Source organism: Phytophthora sojae (assembly GCF_000149755.1).
Source record: "Phytophthora sojae unplaced genomic scaffold PHYSOscaffold_3, whole genome shotgun sequence".
NCBI classification, from domain to species: domain Eukaryota; phylum Oomycota; class Peronosporomycetes; order Peronosporales; family Peronosporaceae; genus Phytophthora; species Phytophthora sojae.
The window spans coordinates 4,309,976-4,330,291 of NW_009258117.1; the positions used below are offsets into that span (position 1 = coordinate 4,309,976).

General features: G+C 54.1%; 7 protein-coding genes across 7 annotated transcripts; 1 reads left to right on the forward strand and 6 right to left on the reverse strand.

Annotated features, from left to right (window-relative positions):
• Window positions 1-122: 122 nt before the first annotated feature.
• Window positions 123-584, reverse strand: PHYSODRAFT_490117 (hypothetical protein; the record flags this gene model as incomplete). The annotated part of the gene is made up of 1 exon (XM_009525028.1): window positions 123-584. A coding segment is annotated over one exon (462 nt), but the record flags the coding sequence as incomplete, so codon positions are not given.
• Window positions 585-3,237: 2,653 nt separating this feature from the next.
• On the reverse strand, window positions 3,238-5,142 carry PHYSODRAFT_491681 (hypothetical protein; the record flags this gene model as incomplete). The annotated part of the gene is made up of 4 exons (XM_009525029.1): window positions 3,238-3,394; window positions 3,446-4,407; window positions 4,492-4,531; window positions 4,568-5,142. The coding sequence occupies 4 exons, from the start codon at window positions 5,140-5,142 to the stop codon at window positions 3,238-3,240; spliced, it is 1,734 nt and encodes a 577-aa protein (XP_009523324.1).
• A 1,400-nt stretch (window positions 5,143-6,542) lies between these two features.
• PHYSODRAFT_491829 (hypothetical protein) lies at window positions 6,543-8,447 on the forward strand (the record flags this gene model as incomplete). The annotated part of the gene is made up of 4 exons (XM_009525030.1): window positions 6,543-7,117; window positions 7,154-7,193; window positions 7,278-8,239; window positions 8,291-8,447. 4 exons carry the CDS (start codon window positions 6,543-6,545, stop codon window positions 8,445-8,447), a joined length of 1,734 nt encoding a protein of 577 aa, XP_009523325.1.
• A 533-nt stretch (window positions 8,448-8,980) lies between these two features.
• On the reverse strand, window positions 8,981-9,562 carry PHYSODRAFT_328711 (hypothetical protein; the record flags this gene model as incomplete). The annotated part of the gene is made up of 1 exon (XM_009525031.1): window positions 8,981-9,562. One exon carries the CDS (start codon window positions 9,560-9,562, stop codon window positions 8,981-8,983), a length of 582 nt encoding a protein of 193 aa, XP_009523326.1.
• Window positions 9,563-10,926: 1,364 nt separating this feature from the next.
• PHYSODRAFT_345503 (hypothetical protein) lies at window positions 10,927-12,552 on the reverse strand (the record flags this gene model as incomplete). Its single annotated transcript, XM_009525032.1, has 1 exon — window positions 10,927-12,552. Exon 1 carries the CDS (start codon window positions 12,511-12,513, stop codon window positions 10,927-10,929), a length of 1,587 nt encoding a protein of 528 aa, XP_009523327.1. The 5' UTR covers window positions 12,514-12,552.
• A 161-nt stretch (window positions 12,553-12,713) lies between these two features.
• On the reverse strand, window positions 12,714-17,724 carry PHYSODRAFT_497365 (hypothetical protein; the record flags this gene model as incomplete). Its single annotated transcript, XM_009525033.1, has 5 exons — window positions 12,714-13,537; window positions 13,605-13,647; window positions 13,709-16,558; window positions 16,926-17,443; window positions 17,508-17,724. 5 exons carry the CDS (start codon window positions 17,722-17,724, stop codon window positions 12,714-12,716), a joined length of 4,452 nt encoding a protein of 1,483 aa, XP_009523328.1.
• Window positions 17,725-19,473: 1,749 nt separating this feature from the next.
• On the reverse strand, window positions 19,474-20,242 carry PHYSODRAFT_489198 (hypothetical protein; the record flags this gene model as incomplete). Its single annotated transcript, XM_009525034.1, has 3 exons — window positions 19,474-19,592; window positions 19,672-19,821; window positions 19,903-20,242. The coding sequence occupies 3 exons, from the start codon at window positions 20,240-20,242 to the stop codon at window positions 19,474-19,476; spliced, it is 609 nt and encodes a 202-aa protein (XP_009523329.1).
• Between the last annotated feature and the right edge of the window lie 74 nt (window positions 20,243-20,316).

Consider the following 20,316-nt stretch of genomic DNA (forward strand, 5'->3'; position numbering starts at 1 on the left):
ACTTCAAATCACCAGGGGTATATTTTTGAATGTTTTAGAAAATTTGATATCTGGATGTAAGTAACATTTTGAATGAACTGTGGACATAAGTATCATAATGATCGACTACAACCTTGGGCTGCCTATTCTTGCTCAGCAGGCAGATCCGCAGTAGCTTTGTGCTTCTTGTTCTTTTGCGTCTTCTTTGCTGCAGTAGCCCTCTTCTTTGCTGGGTTCTTTTTCGTCGCAACAGCCTCCGTGATACCACGCTGGTCTTGGTTAGCCTTAGCCGCCACGGCCATTGCCGCGCGATGCTCACGTCGTGCTTGTTTCCGTGACTTGGCATCTTCTCCTTCCTGCTCGCTAGGCTTGGCGTAGAGGGGATCGCTCTGAAATTCAGCAGGAACGTAGGGCCTGATGTTGTGGTACATCTGCGCAATTTTCTCGGTGTTGCGGACAGGAGGGGACAGCGTCTCGATATGGTCCGTCATCATCCGCTGCACCTTCTCCTTCGTGGTGAAGATCCCGTCAATTTGACGGCTCAAACTAATCTCTACAGGTTCGCTCTCGGGGCCTTTCTTGCAGACAACGACGCCCGGCTGCGATGGACGCACCCATCGTGAAAATCTGGAACTTCTGGATGCCGTCAAGTCGTTTGTACAATTAGGTGAGAATAGGTTTGTAGAACTTGAACGCTGAGCTTCCGCGAGGCAGAAGCACCGTGATTGAGCTCTTGGACGCCGAACTAACAGCCTCTACGAGATGGTCCATCGTCCAACAATCCACTTTGGCCACGTGCTTGCGGATGTGGCCAAAACCACGGTCACAGGAGTTCTTCGTGTGTCCTTTGACAAAGAACTTGTAGTCCACGTGCTGTAGAGCTCCCATGTGTACTTGCGCCAATAGAAACTTGATCACGTAGTTGTTTTTGTTCTGCCCTGAGCAGTTGTCGGCGTACACGGTCAGCCGAGAGTCTTCCCCGCCAGTATGATCTTGGTGCTGATGAAATGAGCCACCATGGAGTTAATCTGGTTGCTCCCTTTACCGCTCGAAGTCTCGTCGTACAGATAGTTGGTTTGGATTCCTTCGTTCTCGTAAAAGATGCCGAAGCAGCTCACAGAGACCAGCGAGCAAAAGTACCACTGCGAGGGGGTGTTTGACACGCTCGGAAGTGTCAAGTTCTGGGAAAAATCCATCACGATGACAGCGTGGTTGACATCGGTAGAAGTCTTGCCCGTCTTGTACTCCCGCCTGTCAGCCATCAAACAAAATGTTACTAACATCCAGGTAAATCTGCCGAGTAAATCAAAATGTTTCTTATGTCCGTATACGAAACTTACCGCATTCGACGCGCAGATTCTGTGTGCCGCCCCAGCGCCTCCGTCTTGTCACTGGTTACGCCGCCGCGCATTCCAGCGTGGTAAATGGAGCAGACGTCGCACACGTTACTACGTGGCGACCGAATTCGGATGGTTGGACAGTGAAGCGTCAAAAGCTTCCTCATTGTCGACCGAGCGGGTTCACGGACGCGCAAGCCCGCCTCAACAAACTTGTGCATTTCGTCGTAGATGGTATCCCAGGTGAAGTGCGCTGGTAGTAACGTGTACATCTCGCTGCTGTAGTATTTCTGCGTAGTTCCGTCTTTCTTCTTCTGCATCCGCACTCGAACCGGCACAACCTCGCCGACCTCCTCGGCAAACGACTGGAACCATTTCACCAGCCAAACAACGTTCACTTGAGCTGCATGCGTGTTGAGCCGGTTACCATGCGCCTTGATCGACATGTTACCGTCTCGGATGCGCATCTTGTAGCGCTGCAAGGTAATGGGGACTACTCCATAGCAGAGCGCGAAAGTGGGTTGGCACACATGACCTACGTAGGGGAGGATGTACGGAAACTTCTCACGGACACCCCGTCCTCTATTACGCTCAACCGTGGGGGTCTGCATCAACACAGCCAGGAGCGTGTACAAGCTCATGGTGCGCTCTTGCTTCGTCATCTGGTCTAGCGAGCACAGCAAGAACTCCAACTCACGAGCCTTGCCTTGACGCACTCGTTCTCACACGCGTCCGCATGAATCACCTCAGTCACACGGGCTCGAGGACTCGCGTCATTAAAAAAGATACTAATATCCTCTTCATCTTCGGCTTCACTGCTCGCGCTCTCTGCTGTGAGCGGTTCCTCGTCGTCGCTGGGCGACGCCTCCGAATCAGGCGTAAAGTCGTCGTCGCTGCTGTCCTCGTTCACCTCACTCTCACTGGTAGCAGTGGGATCGACACCACAGACAGAATCGTCGGCAGAATCAGGCTCTTCGTCTGCTTCGCGACGCCGAGCAGCAAGGGGTGCCGTGGCCGACAGAGTCAGCGCCGTGGAGGGGACGTTGTGGCCGGCGGAGTCAGCGCCTGGGAGGGCGATGTCGTGGCTGGCGGACTCGGAGCCGTGGCTGGCGGGCTTGGCGCCGAGGTGGCCGGTGGCGAGGCTGAGAGAGGCAGCGCTGGAGGTTGCGCAGGCTGCGCAGTTGGCGCTGCAGCGCGCGAGGTCGGTGCTGTCGGCGTCGTGGGTGGTGTCTGCATGGCTGTAGGTAGTGGTCCGAGTGGCTTTTCGAAATGGTATCCGTGCCGATACACCCCCTTCAAATTTTTGAAAATCAAAAACCTCGTTTTCTCACGACTTCGTTTAGTTACGATTTTGAACCTGGCCTCTTTTAAGGCGATTATCTCGATAACTCTAAATGGTGGATAAGTAACATTTTTGTTGCCGTTGTCTCATATTATGATATTGCGAGGGGTACATCGGGTTCCATTTATGCACATTATGTAACGTGATGTGACGTACATACGAACGCCAACTTCAACGAGTTGCAGTGTTACATGTTGAAGTGCAGCTTGTTAATTTAATATATACACTAATACAACTATTCCCATAACTAAAATAATTTTCCTGTACTAGCATTGATATGTGCTACATGTCTTAATCTTATCAAGTAAAAGTATACCTATCTCAAACTTGTGTGAGCTACGACCCTGTTTGCCTGATGCAGCGCCTTTGACGCAACTCTGTGGTTAATAACTACTCACACGAGCACAATATATCTAGTTATCTTGAGAGTGAACAGCAAATATATATGTTAGGTTATTTGGATAGCAGGTCCCTAGTTCGCAACACCCGAAGCGCTTGCTACGTCTAGCCTCTAATCAGTTAACCTGTTGAGCAAAATGCAAACTGTACACCAGGAATATGTACGCAGATGGGAGCCCTCTAGCTCGTGACGCTGATTTGAAGACTGTGGGCGCGGTTCACCGCTCGCGCAAGTTGCTCAGCTTCGTAGTCTAGAAGGCGTCCATCCCCGAATCTCACTGACCACTTGTACACACCGTCAGAGAGCCGAAGGGCTACTACTTCTCCGATGAATGTGCTGATCTCCTCCGAGTTCTCGTTCAATGCAAGCTCATCCATGACACGCCACTGCAGGGGCTGGCCAGTCTGTCGAAGGAAGAGCCGGATTAGCCGGTCTACATCATAGAAACCGTCTTGATCTGTTTCGCGGGCCAGAGCGGGACGACGAGTTCGAGGGCGCCCAGGAGTTCTCCTTACTGGCACACTTGCCATAGCGGCCTGCACATTCAGTAGGCCCAGGATCGACAAAGTAGCTAGGACATGAGACCATCCTGAACGCACGAACGCTTCACACGTGCAGTGTAGAAGTCCCCGTACGCTTTGGATGCGTTCAGTCGACCAAATCGGCACTAGTTCAAAGGCCTCAGGGAGTGTTTGTGACTTCACCAACACTTTGTGCAAAGACAGCAGTTCGGCTTCCACTTCGTTGGCCTTGATGCCGCGGGGCAATCTCCCGTTTAGAGAGTGTAGGAATTTCTCTGCGCGTTCGTCGTCAACTTCAGCTCCCAGCAGTCCACGACCCCCCACAATGCACTTCGACGTGTTAAACACAATCGTTACCAAGCGGCGACTGCGGCCTCGGCCTTTGAAGACTTGCTTGTAGTTGCTCTCTGTCGCCACTAGTCGCATAGCCTTTGCAATCATCTCAGGGGGAACCGGGCCTTCGCAAAAGTGGGCGGCACTATCAGGACAAAGCGATTCCCCGTCGGACCTCAGAATGCGTGGGAGAATTCCCTGCAAAACACTGCTTGTAGATGCCCTTGAGCTAGGTACACACGTTTTCTTTATCACACTATGATAGGACTCGATGCCCTGCTGGCTCGGTGCGATCCCACCAACACCGGCACCGTTGATGTGCCAACGGTTCCATCTCTCAGTCAAATACACGTCCTTGGACCACTCTGCGTACGTGCGTTCACCGCGAGCGATCCAGTTTTCCGTGATGACAGTAGCCATCTTAACAAACTGCCGGTGCGTTCGAGCCGACCGCAGCAGGTCAACACCAGGCCGAATGATCTCGTCATAGGTCGCCTCGTTGACCAAGAGCGATCGTTTCTTGCGTACCTGCCGGATCATGTGCGGCCAACACGTTGTGAGGGTCACGTCAGGCCAAACTTGCTGAAACGCAGATGCAATAGCTTCCGAATGGTCGAGACTGTCAAAGGCAGGTCTCACTACCACACCCAGGAACGTCTGAGCCCGTTCTGAAATCACCTGAAACATGCGTTCGTACGAAGCAATAGACTCGCTTCTGACGAACATGTACGCCCAGGGAATGAAGCGGTGAACACTCTTCCCGCGCGCCCAAGTCACAGCTGTAGAGCCACAGTCCACAACAGTCCACCCGCCAAAATGGAGTTTATACGTGCCGTCAGTTGCACACACGAGCTCTTCACCTTGGTCTCTCATAGCCTTCGTCACGTTTAAAAACACGCGCCTGGAAGTGACGATCACACCGAATGATATCCCCTCCCCTTCGACTTGACCCTCAAAAGTGAAGGTACCAAGCACCAGCATGTCATCCATCCGTCTGTCGGCCACGTCCGTCACAGATTCGAACTGCGCTCGAGTCGAGCAGACTCGAGTACTAGCCCAAGCAGTGAAGGAAGCATGGTTCGTCACATCCCACCCGTCCGGGGATTGTCGAACGAGGAAAGCTTTGCGGTTCTCTAGTTGTATTCTTGTAGGCACGATGTCCATCATCCGAGGTTGATCGCGAAAACGGTGATTTAACATGGATCGCAGGTGCATTGCGCCCCAACCCATATTGAGAAGGAGAAAATTTAATTCCTGTTGTTCTACCACTACTAGGCTGTCGCTAGCTCACAGCCCCTACTTACCTGTTGGCGACCCTGTTCGACTGTTAGTTTTCAACAGGTTTTCAAGTTTGAGAACCTGTTGATCTGAAAACCTGTTGCGAGTGCTCTTTACTGCAAGGCAAGCACTTAGCAGTCATCAGGTTAGTGGCGAGTGCAAATACGCAATCGGCAGGGCAAACATCTCGTACTAACGCTTGAGGGTCTTCAATCTGGTGCAATCGAACAACATGCCGATAGCTGGGACTGAGAGCGTTCAAGATACACCAACTTAAGTCAGCTACAAGCATCAGGAAGTCATTTAGAGAGCTGCATCCCAAGAATACAGCGCCGCCACGATACTGTAATCTCTGGACTAACCCACTGTCCTTGCGCATCCGAACGAACCACGATCAGGCTCTCGGCTATTAGTAGAGTACCTCACGGAGGTAAACTTCGAGTCGCGCACGAACGAACCACGATCAGGTTCTTGTTCAACGCTCTCGGCTATTAGTAGAGTACCTGGCGGAGCGAAACCTCGAGTCGCGCATTCATTCCAGACCGTTGTATCTAAGATTATCTCCAAGGTTGGAAGTGAGAGCACATATCTGTGAGCAAGCATTCAAACTCCTGTTGCTATCTGTAGGCACTTCTTACACTCTTATCGTGGGTAAGGCTCGACGATGGTGCGCCGTTGAAGGATTTGACTATTTGCAGCTCATCGCTCCTAAAACGTGCTGAGAGTCGCATTGGGCCTTAGTACCTTGTCGGGCACGACATCGCACACTTCAGGCTACCCAGTTTCCTCATTTTTCTTTTCTCCTTCAATCGGTTGGGATGGTTACGACACATCTAGACCACGAGATGGTCGACGACAGCGGTGGTTCCGCGGACAGCGACGCCCTCATCGGGAGCCCGACGCTGCGGCGAGGCTTGGATGTCCAAGACGGGCTCGCATGGGCTGGATCCAGTGGATCAGACAACAGTGACTCTGACTCAGAATCTTCCTTTGATTTCGACGACCAAGAGGAGGTTCTGATGGAAGGAGCAGACGTTGCCACGCGCCGAGTGTTCACCGTCGTTGGCGTATTTGACTCCTTCACAGACGCAAGAGTAACTATGGTGGACGAGGACGACAATGTTCACGCGTACGAAACTCGCTACCGGACAGACCGACTTCTTGCGCATGTGTACCTGTGCCAGTCCCATGACGGATGTACACATCGGTTCCGAATCAAATCGACCCTCGGTGACACGGTGCCAGCCACCTTTCATCTTGAGCAGTCTGGCGAGCATGGGCAGATCGCAACTGGGGCCCGCCGTCGTGGTATCCACCCCACGATACGGGAAGAAGTGGACGCTCTTCTCAATATGGGTTGGGGCGCGATGCACCTGCGATCCATGTTAAATCACCGTTTTCGCGATCAACCTCGGATGATGCACATCGTGTCTACAAGAATACAACTAGAGAACCGCAAAGCTTTCCTCGTTCGACAATCCCCGGACGGGTGGGATGTGACGAACCATGCTTCCTTCACTGCTTGGGCTAGTACTCGAGTCTGCTCGACTCGAGCGCAGTTCGAATCTGTGACGGACGTGGCCGACAGACGGATGGATGACATGCTGGTGCTTGGTACCTTCACTTTTGAGGGTCAAGTCGAAGGGGAGGGGATATCATTCGGTGTGATCGTCACTTCCAGGCGCGTGTTTTTAAACGTGACGAAGGCTATGAGAGACCAAGGTGAAGAGCTCGTGTGTGCAACTGACGGCACGTATAAACTCCATTTTGGCGGGTGGACTGTTGTGGACTGTGGCTCTACAGCTGTGACTTGGGCGCGCGGGAAGAGTGTTCACCGCTTCATTCCCTGGGCGTACATGTTCGTCAGAAGCGAGTCTATTGCTTCGTACGAACGCATGTTTCAGGTGATTTCAGAACGGGCTCAGACGTTCCTGGGTGTGGTAGTGAGACCTGCCTTTGACAGTCTCGACCATTCGGAAGCTATTGCATCTGCGTTTCAGCAAGTTTGGCCTGACGTGACCCTCACAACGTGTTGGCCGCACATGATCCGGCAGGTACGCAAGAAACGATCGCTCTTGGTCAACGAGGCGACCTATGACGAGATCATTCGGCCTGGTGTTGACCTGCTGCGGTCGGCTCGAACGCACCGGCAGTTTGTTAAGATGGCTACTGTCATCACGGAAAACTGGATCGCTCGCGGTGAACGCACGTACGCAGAGTGGTCCAAGGACGTGTATTTGACTGAGAGATGGAACCGTTGGCACATCAACGGTGCCGGTGTTGGTGGGATCGCACCGAGCCAGCAGGGCATCGAGTCCTATCATAGTGTGATAAAGAAAACGTGTGTACCTAGCTCAAGGGCATCTACAAGCAGTGTTTTGCAGGGAATTCTCCCACGCATTCTGAGGTCCGACGGGGAATCGCTTTGTCCTGATAGTGCCGCCCACTTTTGCGATGGCCCGGTTCCCCCTGAGATGATTGCAAAGGCTATGCGACTAGTGGCGACAGAGAGCAACTACAAGCAAGTCTTCAAAGGCCGAGGCCGCAGTCGCCGCTTGGTAACGATTGTGTTTAACACGTCGAAGTGCATTGTGGGGGGTCGTGGACTGCTGGGAGCTGAAGTTGACGACGAACGCGCAGAGAAATTCCTACACTCTCTAAACGGGAGATTGCCCCGCGGCATCAAGGCCAACGAAGTGGAAGCCGAACTGCTGTCTTTGCACAAAGTGTTGGTGAAGTCACAAACACTCCCTGAGGCCTTTGAACTAGTGCCGATTTGGTCGACTGAACGCATCCAAAGCGTACGGGGACTTCTACACTGCACGTGTGAAGCGTTCGTGCGTTCAGGATGGTCTCATGTCCTAGCTACTTTGTCGATCCTGGGCCTACTGAATGTGCAGGCCGCTATGGCAAGTGTGCCAGTAAGGAGAACTCCTGGGCGCCCTCGAACTCGTCGTCCCGCTCTGGCCCGCGAAACAGATCAAGACGGTTTCTATGATGTAGACCGGCTAATCCGGCTCTTCCTTCGACAGACTGGCCAGCCCCTGCAGTGGCGTGTCATGGATGAGCTTGCATTGAACGAGAACTCGGAGGAGATCAGCACATTCATCGGAGAAGTAGTAGCCCTTCGGCTCTCTGACGGTGTGTACAAGTGGTCAGTGAGATTCGGGGATGGACGCCTTCTAGACTACGAAGCTGAGCAACTTGCGCGAGCGGTGAACCGCGCCCACAGTCTTCAAATCAGCGTCACGAGCTAGAGGGCTCCCATCTGCGTACATATTCCTGGTGTACAGTTTGCATTTTGCTCAACAGGTTAACTGATTAGAGGCTAGACGTAGCAAGCGCTTCGGGTGTTGCGAACTAGGGACCTGCTATCCAAATAACCTAACATATATATTTGCTGTTCACTCTCAAGATAACTAGATATATTGTGCTCGTGTGAGTAGTTATTAACCACAGAGTTGCGTCAAAGGCGCTGCATCAGGCAAACAGGGTCGTAGCTCACACAAGTTTGAGATAGGTATACTTTTACTTGATAAGATTAAGACATGTAGCACATATCAATGCTAGTACAGGAAAATTATTTTAGTTATGGGAATAGTTGTATTAGCGTATATATTAAATTAACAAGCTGCACTTCAACATGTAACACTGCAACTCGTTGAAGTTGGCGTTCGTATGTACGTCACATCACGTTACATAATGTGCATAAATGGAACCCGATGTACCCCTCGCAATATCATGATATATTCTTTGACAAAGGTTATTAACAGACGACAGCCGAGCAGGGCTAACGACAGGTGGACAGGGGCTGGAGACACAACAGCCGAAGAGTGCTAAAGTAACAGGTGATAAATATCACCCTATTGAGAAGAGCGTCCACTTCTTCCCGTATCGTGGGGTGGATACCACGACGGCGGGCCCCAGTTGCGATCTGCCCATGCTCGCCGGGCTGCTCGAGATGAAAGGTGGCTGGCACCGTGTCACCGAGGGTCGATTTGATTCGGAACCGATGTGTACATCCGTCATGGGACTGGCACAGGTACACATGCGCAAGAAGTCGGTCTGTCCGGTAGCGAGTTTCGTACGCGTGAACATTGTCGTCCTCGTCCACCATAGTTACTCTTGCGTCTGTGAAGGAGTCAAATACGCCAACGACGGTGAACACTCGGCGCGTGGCAACGTCTGCTCCTTCCATCAGAACCTCCTCTTGGTCGTCGAAATCAAAGGAAGATTCTGAGTCAGAGTCACTGTTGTCTGATCCACTGGATCCAGCCCATGCGAGCCCGTCTTGGACATCCAAGCCTCGCCGCAGCGTCGGGCTCCCGATGAGGGCGTCGCTGTCCGCGGAACCACCGCTGTCGTCGACCATCTCGTGGTCTAGATGTGTCGTAACCATCCCAACCGATTGAAGGAGAAAAGAAAAATGAGGAAACTGGGTAGCCTGAAGTGTGCGATGTCGTGCCCGACAAGGTACTAAGGCCCAATGCGACTCTCAGCACGTTTTAGGAGCGATGAGCTGCAAATAGTCAAATCCTTCAACGGCGCACCATCGTCGAGCCTTACCCACGATAAGAGTGTAAGAAGTGCCTACAGATAGCAACAGGAGTTTGAATGCTTGCTCACAGATATGTGCTCTCACTTCCAACCTTGGAGATAATCTTAGATACAACGGTCTGGAATGAATGCGCGACTCGAGGTTTCGCTCCGCCAGGTACTCTACTAATAGCCGAGAGCGTTGAACAAGAACCTGATCGTGGTTCGTTCGTGCGCGACTCGAAGTTTACCTCCGTGAGGTACTCTACTAATAGCCGAGAGCCTGATCGTGGTTCGTTCGGATGCGCAAGGACAGTGGGTTAGTCCAGAGATTACAGTATCGTGGCGGCGCTGTATTCTTGGGATGCAGCTCTCTAAATGACTTCCTGATGCTTGTAGCTGACTTAAGTTGGTGTATCTTGAACGCTCTCAGTCCCAGCTATCGGCATGTTGTTCGATTGCACCAGATTGAAGACCCTCAAGCGTTAGTACGAGATGTTTGCCCTGCCGATTGCGTATTTGCACTCGCCACTAACCTGATGACTGCTAAGTGCTTGCCTTGCAGTAAAGAGCACTCGCAACAGGTTTTCAGATCAACAGGTTCTCAAACTTGAAAACCTGTTGAAAACTAACAGTCGAACAGGGTCGCCAACAGGTAAGTAGGGGCTGTGAGCTAGCGACAGCCTAGTAGTGGTAGAACAACAGGAAATAATTATTTTCCACGAATTGCACGATATTCACGTGACGTAGCTGCATGAGCAGTTGCGCCTCCTGTCGGCTTGCCTGCTTGGTTGCGGCCTCCTCGCCGTGGGGGACTTTAGCTGCGAAAAGCTTTCGATCCGAGCTCCGCCGAACTAGCGCCACAGTGCCGAATTGGCCGCTACCAAGCACCGTCAGTGTTTCGTACCCGGGGATGTCGGGCATTCTCCTGCGGCGTCTTCACTTGAAAGGTGCCGTTCCTGGTGCTGGTGAAGCCGTTACAGCTTGAAATTCATCACCACCAAGTCTGGAAATTGATCGGACAGCGTGCCTGCCGTGTTTGCTTCATTGGACTGTTTTTAGTGTACATGCATGGATCGTTGCTCTATTAGCTTGACGTTACTGTAAACCAATGCCTTCGGCCATGAGACCATGAGACCTTGCAATGCTGTGTTGCAAAGGTGACGGCAAAGCGAGGGCACCCGTCACCTGACCGCTTACTTACTCCCATTCGATGGTGGCAGGCGGCTTGGACGAGATGTCGTACACGACGCGGTTCACGCCGCGCACCTCGTTGATGATGCGGTTGGACATACGGCCCAGCACCTCGTACGGCATGTGGTACCAGTCGGCCGTCATGTAGTCCGACGTGCTGACGGAACGGATGGCGATGACCTTCTCGTACGTGCGGCCGTCGCCCATGACACCAACAGACTTGACCGGCAGCAAGACGCAGAAGGCCTGGCCCGTGGTCTTGTAGTGGCCGCTGTTGCGGAGCTCCTCAATGAAGATCGAGTCGGCGTGACGCAGAGTCTCCAGAGCCTCGGGCGTGATCTCGCCGAGGACACGGATGGCAAGGCCCGGACCGGGGAACGGGTGGCGCCACACGCTGGGCTCGTCAATGCCCAGGGCCATTCCGAGCTCGCGGACCTCGTCCTTGAACAGCTCACGCAGAGGCTCAATGAGCTTCAGGTGCATCTTCTCCGGGAGGCCACCGACGTTGTGGTGGGTCTTGATCGTGGCTGAGGGGCCCTTGTACGAGATGCTCTCGATCACGTCCGGGTACAGCGTGCCCTGCAACAGGTAGTCCACGGGGTGGCCGATGCGCTCAGCCTCCTCCTGGAACAGCTCAATAAAAAGGTTGCCGATCGTCCTGCGCTTGGTCTCCGGCTCGGTGACGCCCTTGAGCGCGGCCAGGAAGCGGTCCGAGGCGTTGATGCACTTGAGGTTGATGCCCAGCTTTGTCTGCAGGCGGTCGACGACCTCAGTGGCCTCATCCTTACGCAGCAGTCCGTTGTCGATGAGCACAGCGTGGAAGCGGTCGCCCAGAGCGCGCTGCAGCAGCACAGCGGCCACAGAAGAGTCGACGCCGCCGCTGACAGCGCCAATAACGTGGCCCTCGGGGCCAACGGTCTCGCGCACCTCCTCGATGAAGGCGTCGGCGATGCTGCGCATGTCCCAGTCCGTGGGGGAGTTACAGATGTTGACCACGAAGTTGCGCAGGATGTCCTTGCCGCGCGGGCTGTGGGTCACCTCCGGGTGGAACTGGATGCCGTAGAACTTGCGCTCGACGTTGACGATGGCGGCGTGCTCCGAGTTCTCGGTCGTGGCGATGTCCACGAAGCCGTCCGGGTTGGTGTGCAGCTTGTCGCCGTGGCTCATCCACATCTGGAACTCGTCGGGCAGGCCCTCGAACAGGCCGCCGCAGTCGACGCCGCTCTTGCGCGTCACGATGGCCTTGCCGTACTCGCGGTGCTGCGACGGAGCCACCTTGCCGTTGTTGGTGAAGGCCAGCTCCTGCAGGCCGTAGCAGATGCCGAGCACCGGCAGCTTCTGCTCCTCGATGAGCTTCCACACCTCCGGGTGCACGTGGGGCGCGCCCTCATCGAAGACGGACTGCGGGCCGCCCGACAGGATGATGCCCGTGAGCTGGTGCTGGCGCAGCTCCTCGGCGCTTACCAGGCACGAGTAGAGCTCGCAGAACACGTGCAGCTCGCGCACGCGGCGCGCGATCAGGTGGCTATACTGCGAGCCGAAGTCCAGGATGGCCACCTGCTTGCGGTTGGTCACGGGGGAAGCGTCAGCCATGGTGGAGGACGGGCGGGGTCGGAGGAAAGCTCGGCTCGGCGTGTTCAATTCTGTACGAGCCCTGCTCGCAGCCAAGCGTCAAGCGGGTCAGCTGACGTACCGAGGGTGCTCCACCACCAGCCAGCCAAGTCTGACCAATCAGCGCGCGCACACGCCTCAGATGGCTACATGTAGCCATCCAATCAACCAATCACATGCGCTCAGTCCGAAAGGACGCGCAGCCCTAATTGATCCTGATGATCCTGCGGCCCGGAGGACGACGCCGCACTCGCCGTCGCCACCTTTGCCGCTTGGCGCAGCGCCGCGATGCCCAGTGCCGTCACGCGCGGGTTCTGCAGCAGCACGAGCGTCTCCAGCTGCGACGATCTCAGCGCCGGAGCCACGTAGCCCAGCACGCCGCGGTCCGACAGAGAGTTGCGGCTCAGGGCCAACACGCGCAACGTACCACCCGCCAGCAGCGCGTGCGCCAGAGCCGGGCAGGCGGCGTCCCCGATGTGGTTCCCGCTGAGGTCGAGCTTCCAGAGCGCGCGGTTGTGCGCCAGTGCCTCGAAGAGAGCGGCGGCGCCGGCGCTGCCCACTGCGCAGCGCTCCAGCACCAGTTGCTGCAGACAGCTCGGACTCTGAGCCAGCGCGCAGGCGATGGCCACGACGGACGCTGGAGCCAGCGGTATGTTGGCGAGCACCACGGACACGAGCGCGAGGCTTGCGCTGCGACGACTGCGCTGCAAGATTGTAGCGAGGAGAGACGCGGACGCAAGGCGGAGAGGCGCGTTGCACAGAATGAGCGACTGCACAGGACACGAGCTCGTGGCTGAGCTCGAGCAGATATTGAGGGTCTCTACAACCTGCTCGTTGAGGTTGAGAGGGGAGGAGCTCGATTCAAGACTGGTACTCGTGAGCCCTCCACCGCCGTCGACAATTACGCTCGTGGCAAGTGAAATTAATTGGCGGAGCTGCGGGCCCTTGAAGACCGTGCCACCACTAGACAAAACAAACGTGGCAACGTGAGTGGCCAAGCTTTTAACTGGAGGGTGCAACAACAGCTTCCGCCTACCTGTAAGAGAGCTGGCAGATCCCAGTCTGGCGTACACGGTTTAGCATCGTGTAGAAATGCATCGAGGGTATCTGGGCGCACTGAGTTCAGGACATTCCTGCGTTAGTATGTCCTGCTACGCACCGGAGAGTTCAAGCTTACCTCCTCAAGCGTCAATGGTTTGGCGAACTTGCTCCCCGATGCAGTACCAAGCGTGCGCTGGCCACTGACAGGTGTGGTCTCCCGGGACCCGATCAACGATGAACTGCGCACATGTAGCACACTCTTTTCGAGCAGGGCTGCTGCCTCCCACTGACGGAAGCAGCGTTCCAATGGTTTTTGGGACGCTGCGGCCAGGATTCTTGCCTGTGCGGCCTTTTTGGCCATGATGCCGCGTGCTAGGCGCTGCGCCCGGTGACGTCGGAAGGTGCGCTGCACCAAACTAGCTGCCTCGTGTTGCTTCTGCCGTGTTTGTATGGCCATGTCTCGCCAGCCGCGAAACAAGCGACGCACTCGCTGGAGGGCTATCTTCCTCGCTACCCTTTCATCGCGTTGAGCTGCAACCGAGTACCGCTCACGAGTGCTCAGATATCTACGACGCATCAACCAGCAGCGCAGACGGCGCTGGATTTTGGTTGCTGCGGCATGCTGTCGAGCTTTTGTGGCGTTGCATGCAGCACGAAGCTCTCGGAAGAAACTCCTGGCAAGTGTGTGAAAACTCTGCTGCAATCTGCCGAAAAGTCGACGCTGGGCTGCTCGTTTACCAAGCACGCGAAGCATTCGAGAACGCTTTCGCCGATGTCTCCACCACTGTTGCAATTGAGCAGCTGCGGCGTCACGCTGATGAATATACCGTAAAAGCGCTAATAGGCACGACCACAACACGATGTCTGGAGACTGGCCTTTCAGTCCACTGCCAAATGTTACATTCCCATCAACCAGCAACTCTGCCGTTCGTCGCCGACTCAGCCTTTGGCGGCAGCGAAAGCCCCTGAAAAGCCCCTGTATCAGTATCACAGCGTCACTTCTTCTCCGATGATAGTCCTGCACATGCTGGCGGAGCAGATCGAATCCTGTTTGTAAGAGCTGAGCTTCGCGTGACCGAGTCACTTTTCCGAGAGCGTTGATAGCTCGCCGACGACGTGCACGGAGTCGTTTGGCTTGTCGACGGGAAAGTGCTCCACGCACGTACTTTTGAATGGTTGTAGCTGCACCGCGTTTGCGTAGACGACGAACCAGCGCGTGGTTCGCAAGCGCCCGCCAAGCGCTTAACAGTATTTGCTGCCTGCGATCCAAGAGTAAACGATTCATGGTGGCAGTTGCAGCGCGGTGGCTCCGCAGCTCCGCATGATATTGGCGTACTGCTAACCTTGAACGGTATCTTCGTTGAATACGTCGTGAGGCCCAGTCACGTTCGCTGCGAGTTTCAATGAGGTCGGTATACCACGCTTGAAACACGCGTGAGATCAGGGACATCGAGCGTCGTGCCAGGCATTGTTGCAGAATGCTATTCCGCTGCTGACTCAGCAGCAGCAGTTGAAAGCAGATTTTGCGGCTTCGCCAGGCTCGAACCTGGCGCTGAATTCGCACCGCAGCCTCGAGACGCTCTTGCTTTTGGTTGAAGACAAAGCTCCGCCATCTACGGAAGACTCCAAGTTGGCCAAGTTCAGTGCGACGGCCAGCAAACTTCGCCAAAAGAGCCTCACGCTCAACTTTCCGAGCTCGAAGTGCGCGCAGTGTGCGTTTAGCTCGCGCGATGTGAAGTAGTGATTGGATCTTTCTCGCAGCAGCGTCCAGCCGCAGCTGGATAAGTCGATCATCCTGTTTGCCCATGTCCACGTTTGATTGAGTTTCTCGCTCACGCTGCTTGTCGCGCAAAACCTCAAGCTCAGCTCGCGCTCTAAACCCTCGCCACGCGCATTGAATTCGAACCGCCATAGCATGCCGGCGCTGTTCCAGAACATACGCGACACCAACGCGCCACTGCTGCAGTCGTCTGCATCGCCGCTGGAACGCTTGTAAGCGTGCAGCACTCTTTTGCTCAGAGGAAAACTGTGCACGCCACGCAGGACTGCACATTTTCAGCAAAAATCGCTCGTGACGGGCACTATAGTACTTGTCGCGAGACAAGTTCAAAAGTGCCTCGGTGAACACCCTCTCGGCAGCTAGGTTGTCCCCGGTTCGCATTAGACTGACACCTTCCAGGAGCAGTTTTGATTCCGGGATTCCACCTGTTGCTGCTTTCATTCTGCGGCGAGCTTCACGAAGTACCAGAAGTACAAGGTGGGGTGCGTTGGCTGGCCCTGCAAGTCGCTGGGCTAGATCCAACCATGTCTGCAAGTCACGGCACCACAACAAGGTGCGCTGCTCCTCATTCTTGCGCGATGTCGTGTACAGAGTGTGCGCAGCCTTCTCGGATGGTAATACTGGTGGAAGAGCAACCAACGCTTTGTAGGCTTGGGTGTACGTTTCGCGCTCCAGCGCACGCATGCCTGGCACATGTGCGAGCTCGAGCGCTGTTAGGAGACCGAACTGATAGGCAGCGAGGCGATACGGGAACGACGATGACGGCCCCTGCCCTTCAGCCAAAATTTGAAAGTACTGGGCACTTTCGCGATGCCGCCCTAGCGCTGAAGCTGTAAGCGCCGACAAGAAGATTGCTTCGTTTAGACGCGGGGATGTCGGATACCCTTCCACTAACAGCGTGCAAACGGCTAGCGCTCCCCGATACGACCCGAACTCAATGTAAAGCTTTACCAGCGGAAGCAGCAATTCAGGACTCGACTTGCTGTTTGGATATTCCATAGCAATAAGGAAAGTGCTATAGGCTTCTTGGAGGAGCTGCGTATGAGCTGGCATGGCATCTCCCTTGGTGCCTCGAGGCCGCTTCAACTCTTGTGCTGACGAAACCTCAAGGATCGACGGCATGTGTAGTGCCCTCACATGGGCTTCCCACAGCTGAAATTGAGTGAGCGCTAGCTCAGCCCAAAGTTTTTCGGAGTCGCCTTCTCGCTGCCAACGATGAATCAGTACTGAATGCTATTGGAGGTGCGCTTGAAGGGATCACTGTACCTTACCTCGATAATACGCTCCAGCGCGTCTACTGCATCCTGATACAGGCCATCGTGTCGAAGCTGTAGTGCTTGAGCGTACTCAGTCCTTGATTCTTCGCTCGAGAAGGATACGTGAACTTCATCCTGTGGGGCTGCTGTCGCTGCACGATTCATCAGTCAGTGTTGCCTTTCTAAATCATCGATTAAATGAGCTGTGTGTGGTATGGTTCACTATTCTTATGACGGCAAAGATAGACCTATCAGTAAGAGCAGCTTGAGTTGCTGCTGCCCGGCCATGGGAGGCACAAGTTGTCGATCTCACACACAACGCGAATGCTTTTGCTGCACACTTCCAGCAACTCAGGCCCGCGGACGTGCGCTCTAACTAGTGTAGCCATCTCCAGAAACGGAGGAATACCCTCGGCGCGGCGAGCAGATGTACCTCTCGGCAATTTGCGGCTTTGATCATCGAACTCCAGTTGCTGTTCCGTCTTGTTGGCTTCACGCTCCAGTGAACAGAAAATACTGCGACAGGGTCGATCTTTTGTGTGCTCAGTATGCACGGGCTGCATGAACTCCTCTAGGCGCTCTATCCACGACGTCACGAAAAGCGGGTCACACACCTGGGGGATATGCTCGAAGTACTTCTGCGCGAATTCTGCAAACTTGGAAAACTGAAGCTCGAGACTGAAGTCCTTTGTACTCCTGGTGAAAAGTAGCAGCTTCTTCCAGTTCGCATCTGCCCAGCGCAGTGAGCTTAGTAGTACGCTCAAAGGCTTTACGCATGGCTCACTTAGCGTTGACGTTATAGAAATGGAGCCTTTCACTATATCACCGAGTGAACCTGCCAGAAAAAAGCAATGTCAGTATCTATTTTCCTCCTAGGACCTGCAACATTGGTTACCTACCAATTCCAAGTTGACGCATCATTTCGAGAAGTTTTGCGGCTGAACAACTTGCGTAAGTCTCAAGAAACTGGTCGAAGGATATTGTCGGCGCACCGCCAAATAACTCGGCTACTGTAACTTCTAGCATAGCTTCCTTCCCCAGTCCTTGCTGAAACGCATTAAACTCTTGCAAGCTCCACACACCGCTGTGATCTGCATCAAATGCATCAAAAATCATCTTCATCGCGCGTTCTCGGTTGTGTCTTTTTCCAAGGTTGTGAAGAAGCACCCCCGTATCCTTTGAAGCTTTTATGATATCCGCCAGCGATAGATCGAGTTCACCTAGTACGAAGAAACTACGAATCCCTGCTGCAAAAGAGGTGCCCGTGCATTCCTGCACAACGGAAAGGTATCAGTCGGTAAGCTTTGAAACAGTTAAATGGTGCAGGTTGACCTACCTCCACATTTGAAATAAAATCTTCGCGAAAGTATATGCAGACACGAAGATACTTGCCGAGAACTGGTTGGAGGCCTCCATCACTTCGAACTGCAGAATGCATGGTAACTGTAACAAAGAGATTTAACTACACATGGTTCGCCAAAGTATTGACTACCATGGAGTATTCTCACCCGAACATTTAGTCCAGAGCGACGCGAATGAGGGCCACACGTGATCCTGCTGAAGTGCCTTTTCCATTGATGATGCCAGGTCGATTCCATCTTCATCTGCAAAACTCGTTAGAAATAACATTAAATATCATTAGGCTGCCGTTGATTTACCTGTAATATCCGGGTTCAACAAGAAATTGACGACCAGGCGCATAGTTTCTTCGTCGGCATCCCCCGGCTCGCTATTGTCACTGTCATAATCAAGTTGCCCTTCCGTCTTGCGCTTGCCTTTGCCGGTTTTCGCTTTCGCGTCGCCATCAGAGCTACCCGGTGGATGGATTCCAATTCGAAACCGGATGTTGTTACTGGGAGGGGTTCCAGCACGCTTTGACGCTGGAGAACTCACTGAAGCTTCCCCCGACGCATCAGACACGCCAAACCGGAAGGTAAAACTCCACTGAAGTTCGCCATCGTCACTATCTGGAGTTTGCACCATGTTTTGCAAACTTTCAACCAAATGATCTTTAGCTACGGTCGTTCGCCGACGAGCTCCAGGCCCTAGAGTCTTTGTGGTTCGTTTAACAAACGTTGCAAGGACAGCATTCATCTTCTTCTCAGCATTCTTGACTGCCTCCACGATGTGATCGCCCACAATTTCCCATAGCGCTTCAGGCTTTTCTCGTCGTCGATTTTGTATCCATGATTTCAAGACGCGCAGGATATCTCCACACCGGGCAAATCCAAATTGATCCACCGCCATATCTCCCACAAGCGTTGTGGCCTAAGCGCAATTAATAAACCAAAAACTGGCATTAATACCTTATCGAGCCGCAGACTCAATTTCATGCCGGAAGCAAACCTCGTTTAGTGAAAGTGACAGTCCACCGTCCGATACAACACGGACCAACCGCTGGAGGGTGCGTGCATCTACGAACTTTTTGACCTCAACGGCTGATAGCACTCGCATCGACTGTCCTGATTCTTTTGGAGGAGGTGGGCACACGATGCTCTGGAGTCTACGAGCAAAGCTTTCCGCTGTGGGGACCGACGTGGCTGTCAACGTTCGCTGGCTGTCAGCAACTTTGCTAGGCCCAAAACCGGCAGGGAGTACGGCTGTCGCCCTTGCTTTCTCCTCTGTGGACAATGCACGGGTATTGAGCATCGCAAGACTCAGCCAAGCTATGCGTTGCGCAGACCATGGCATGATGCATCAGTACCTGCCGTTTTCACGCGCTCAGCCTGATAATCCAGGTATGCCATTTGCCTCATAAGTTTCCCCTGCTGAATCAACAGCTCGTCGGAAGATGTCGCCACTCCCTACAAACATGGAAAATGGAGGGAGGCAACGTGAACTTGAGCATGCACTATGGATCAGCAACTACAGACAAATGGCTTGCACCGCCTCGAGGTCGCTCATGAAGAAGAGAATCTCAGGATCGGCGAGGGCTTTGTTGACAACATTCTGCCGTAAGACCTCGCTGTTGTCACCAAATAAGCCTACATCACAGCGCACAGCAAACAAGAAAGAGTACAATGAACCCCAAACACTATAACTATACTATAGCGATCTTCGTACGCCGAATCAGAGGTCTCATTGTGGACTCCTGCAAGACGTCAGCCCCAGGAGCGAACATCTTCAGCCCCCTAGACGCTGCCGACACCACCATCGTCAGCTCACACTTGTTGAGGGTCTTGAGCCCCCCATTGTCCAGCAGCGACAACACGACTACAGCCACGCCAGAGCAGACAACACAACACAACCTTAAGTAACGTCAGCTTCCTCTCCCCTACTGCTGGGTACCCTCACACTCGAGTTTCTGGGGCTTCTTGGCGTCCACCAGCAGCGCCAGGCCGCTGAAGAAATCCATGACTGCCAGCCTCCGCGTGCTTTTGACGTCCAGCGCCTCGAACATGGCCAGCAGCTGCAGCTTGTCCTTGTCCGGGCAAAGCGGCCCCACGATGGCCTGGAAGACCGGGAACGGCAGGAAGTACTGGAACGACGGGTCGGCCCGGCGGCGGTGCGCCTCCTGCTGGAAGCGCAGGTGCAGCTGCTCCAGCTCCGCCCACGAACGCGGCACCAGCGGCTGCAGCTTCCAGCGCACGCCGCCGCCGCCGCCGCCCCCTCCCTTCGACTGGCTCACGCCCATTGCGCACTCACTTCAACATGGCTTCGTCGTTTTCATTGGACGCAATCGATGGATATTTTCGACCAATGATGATC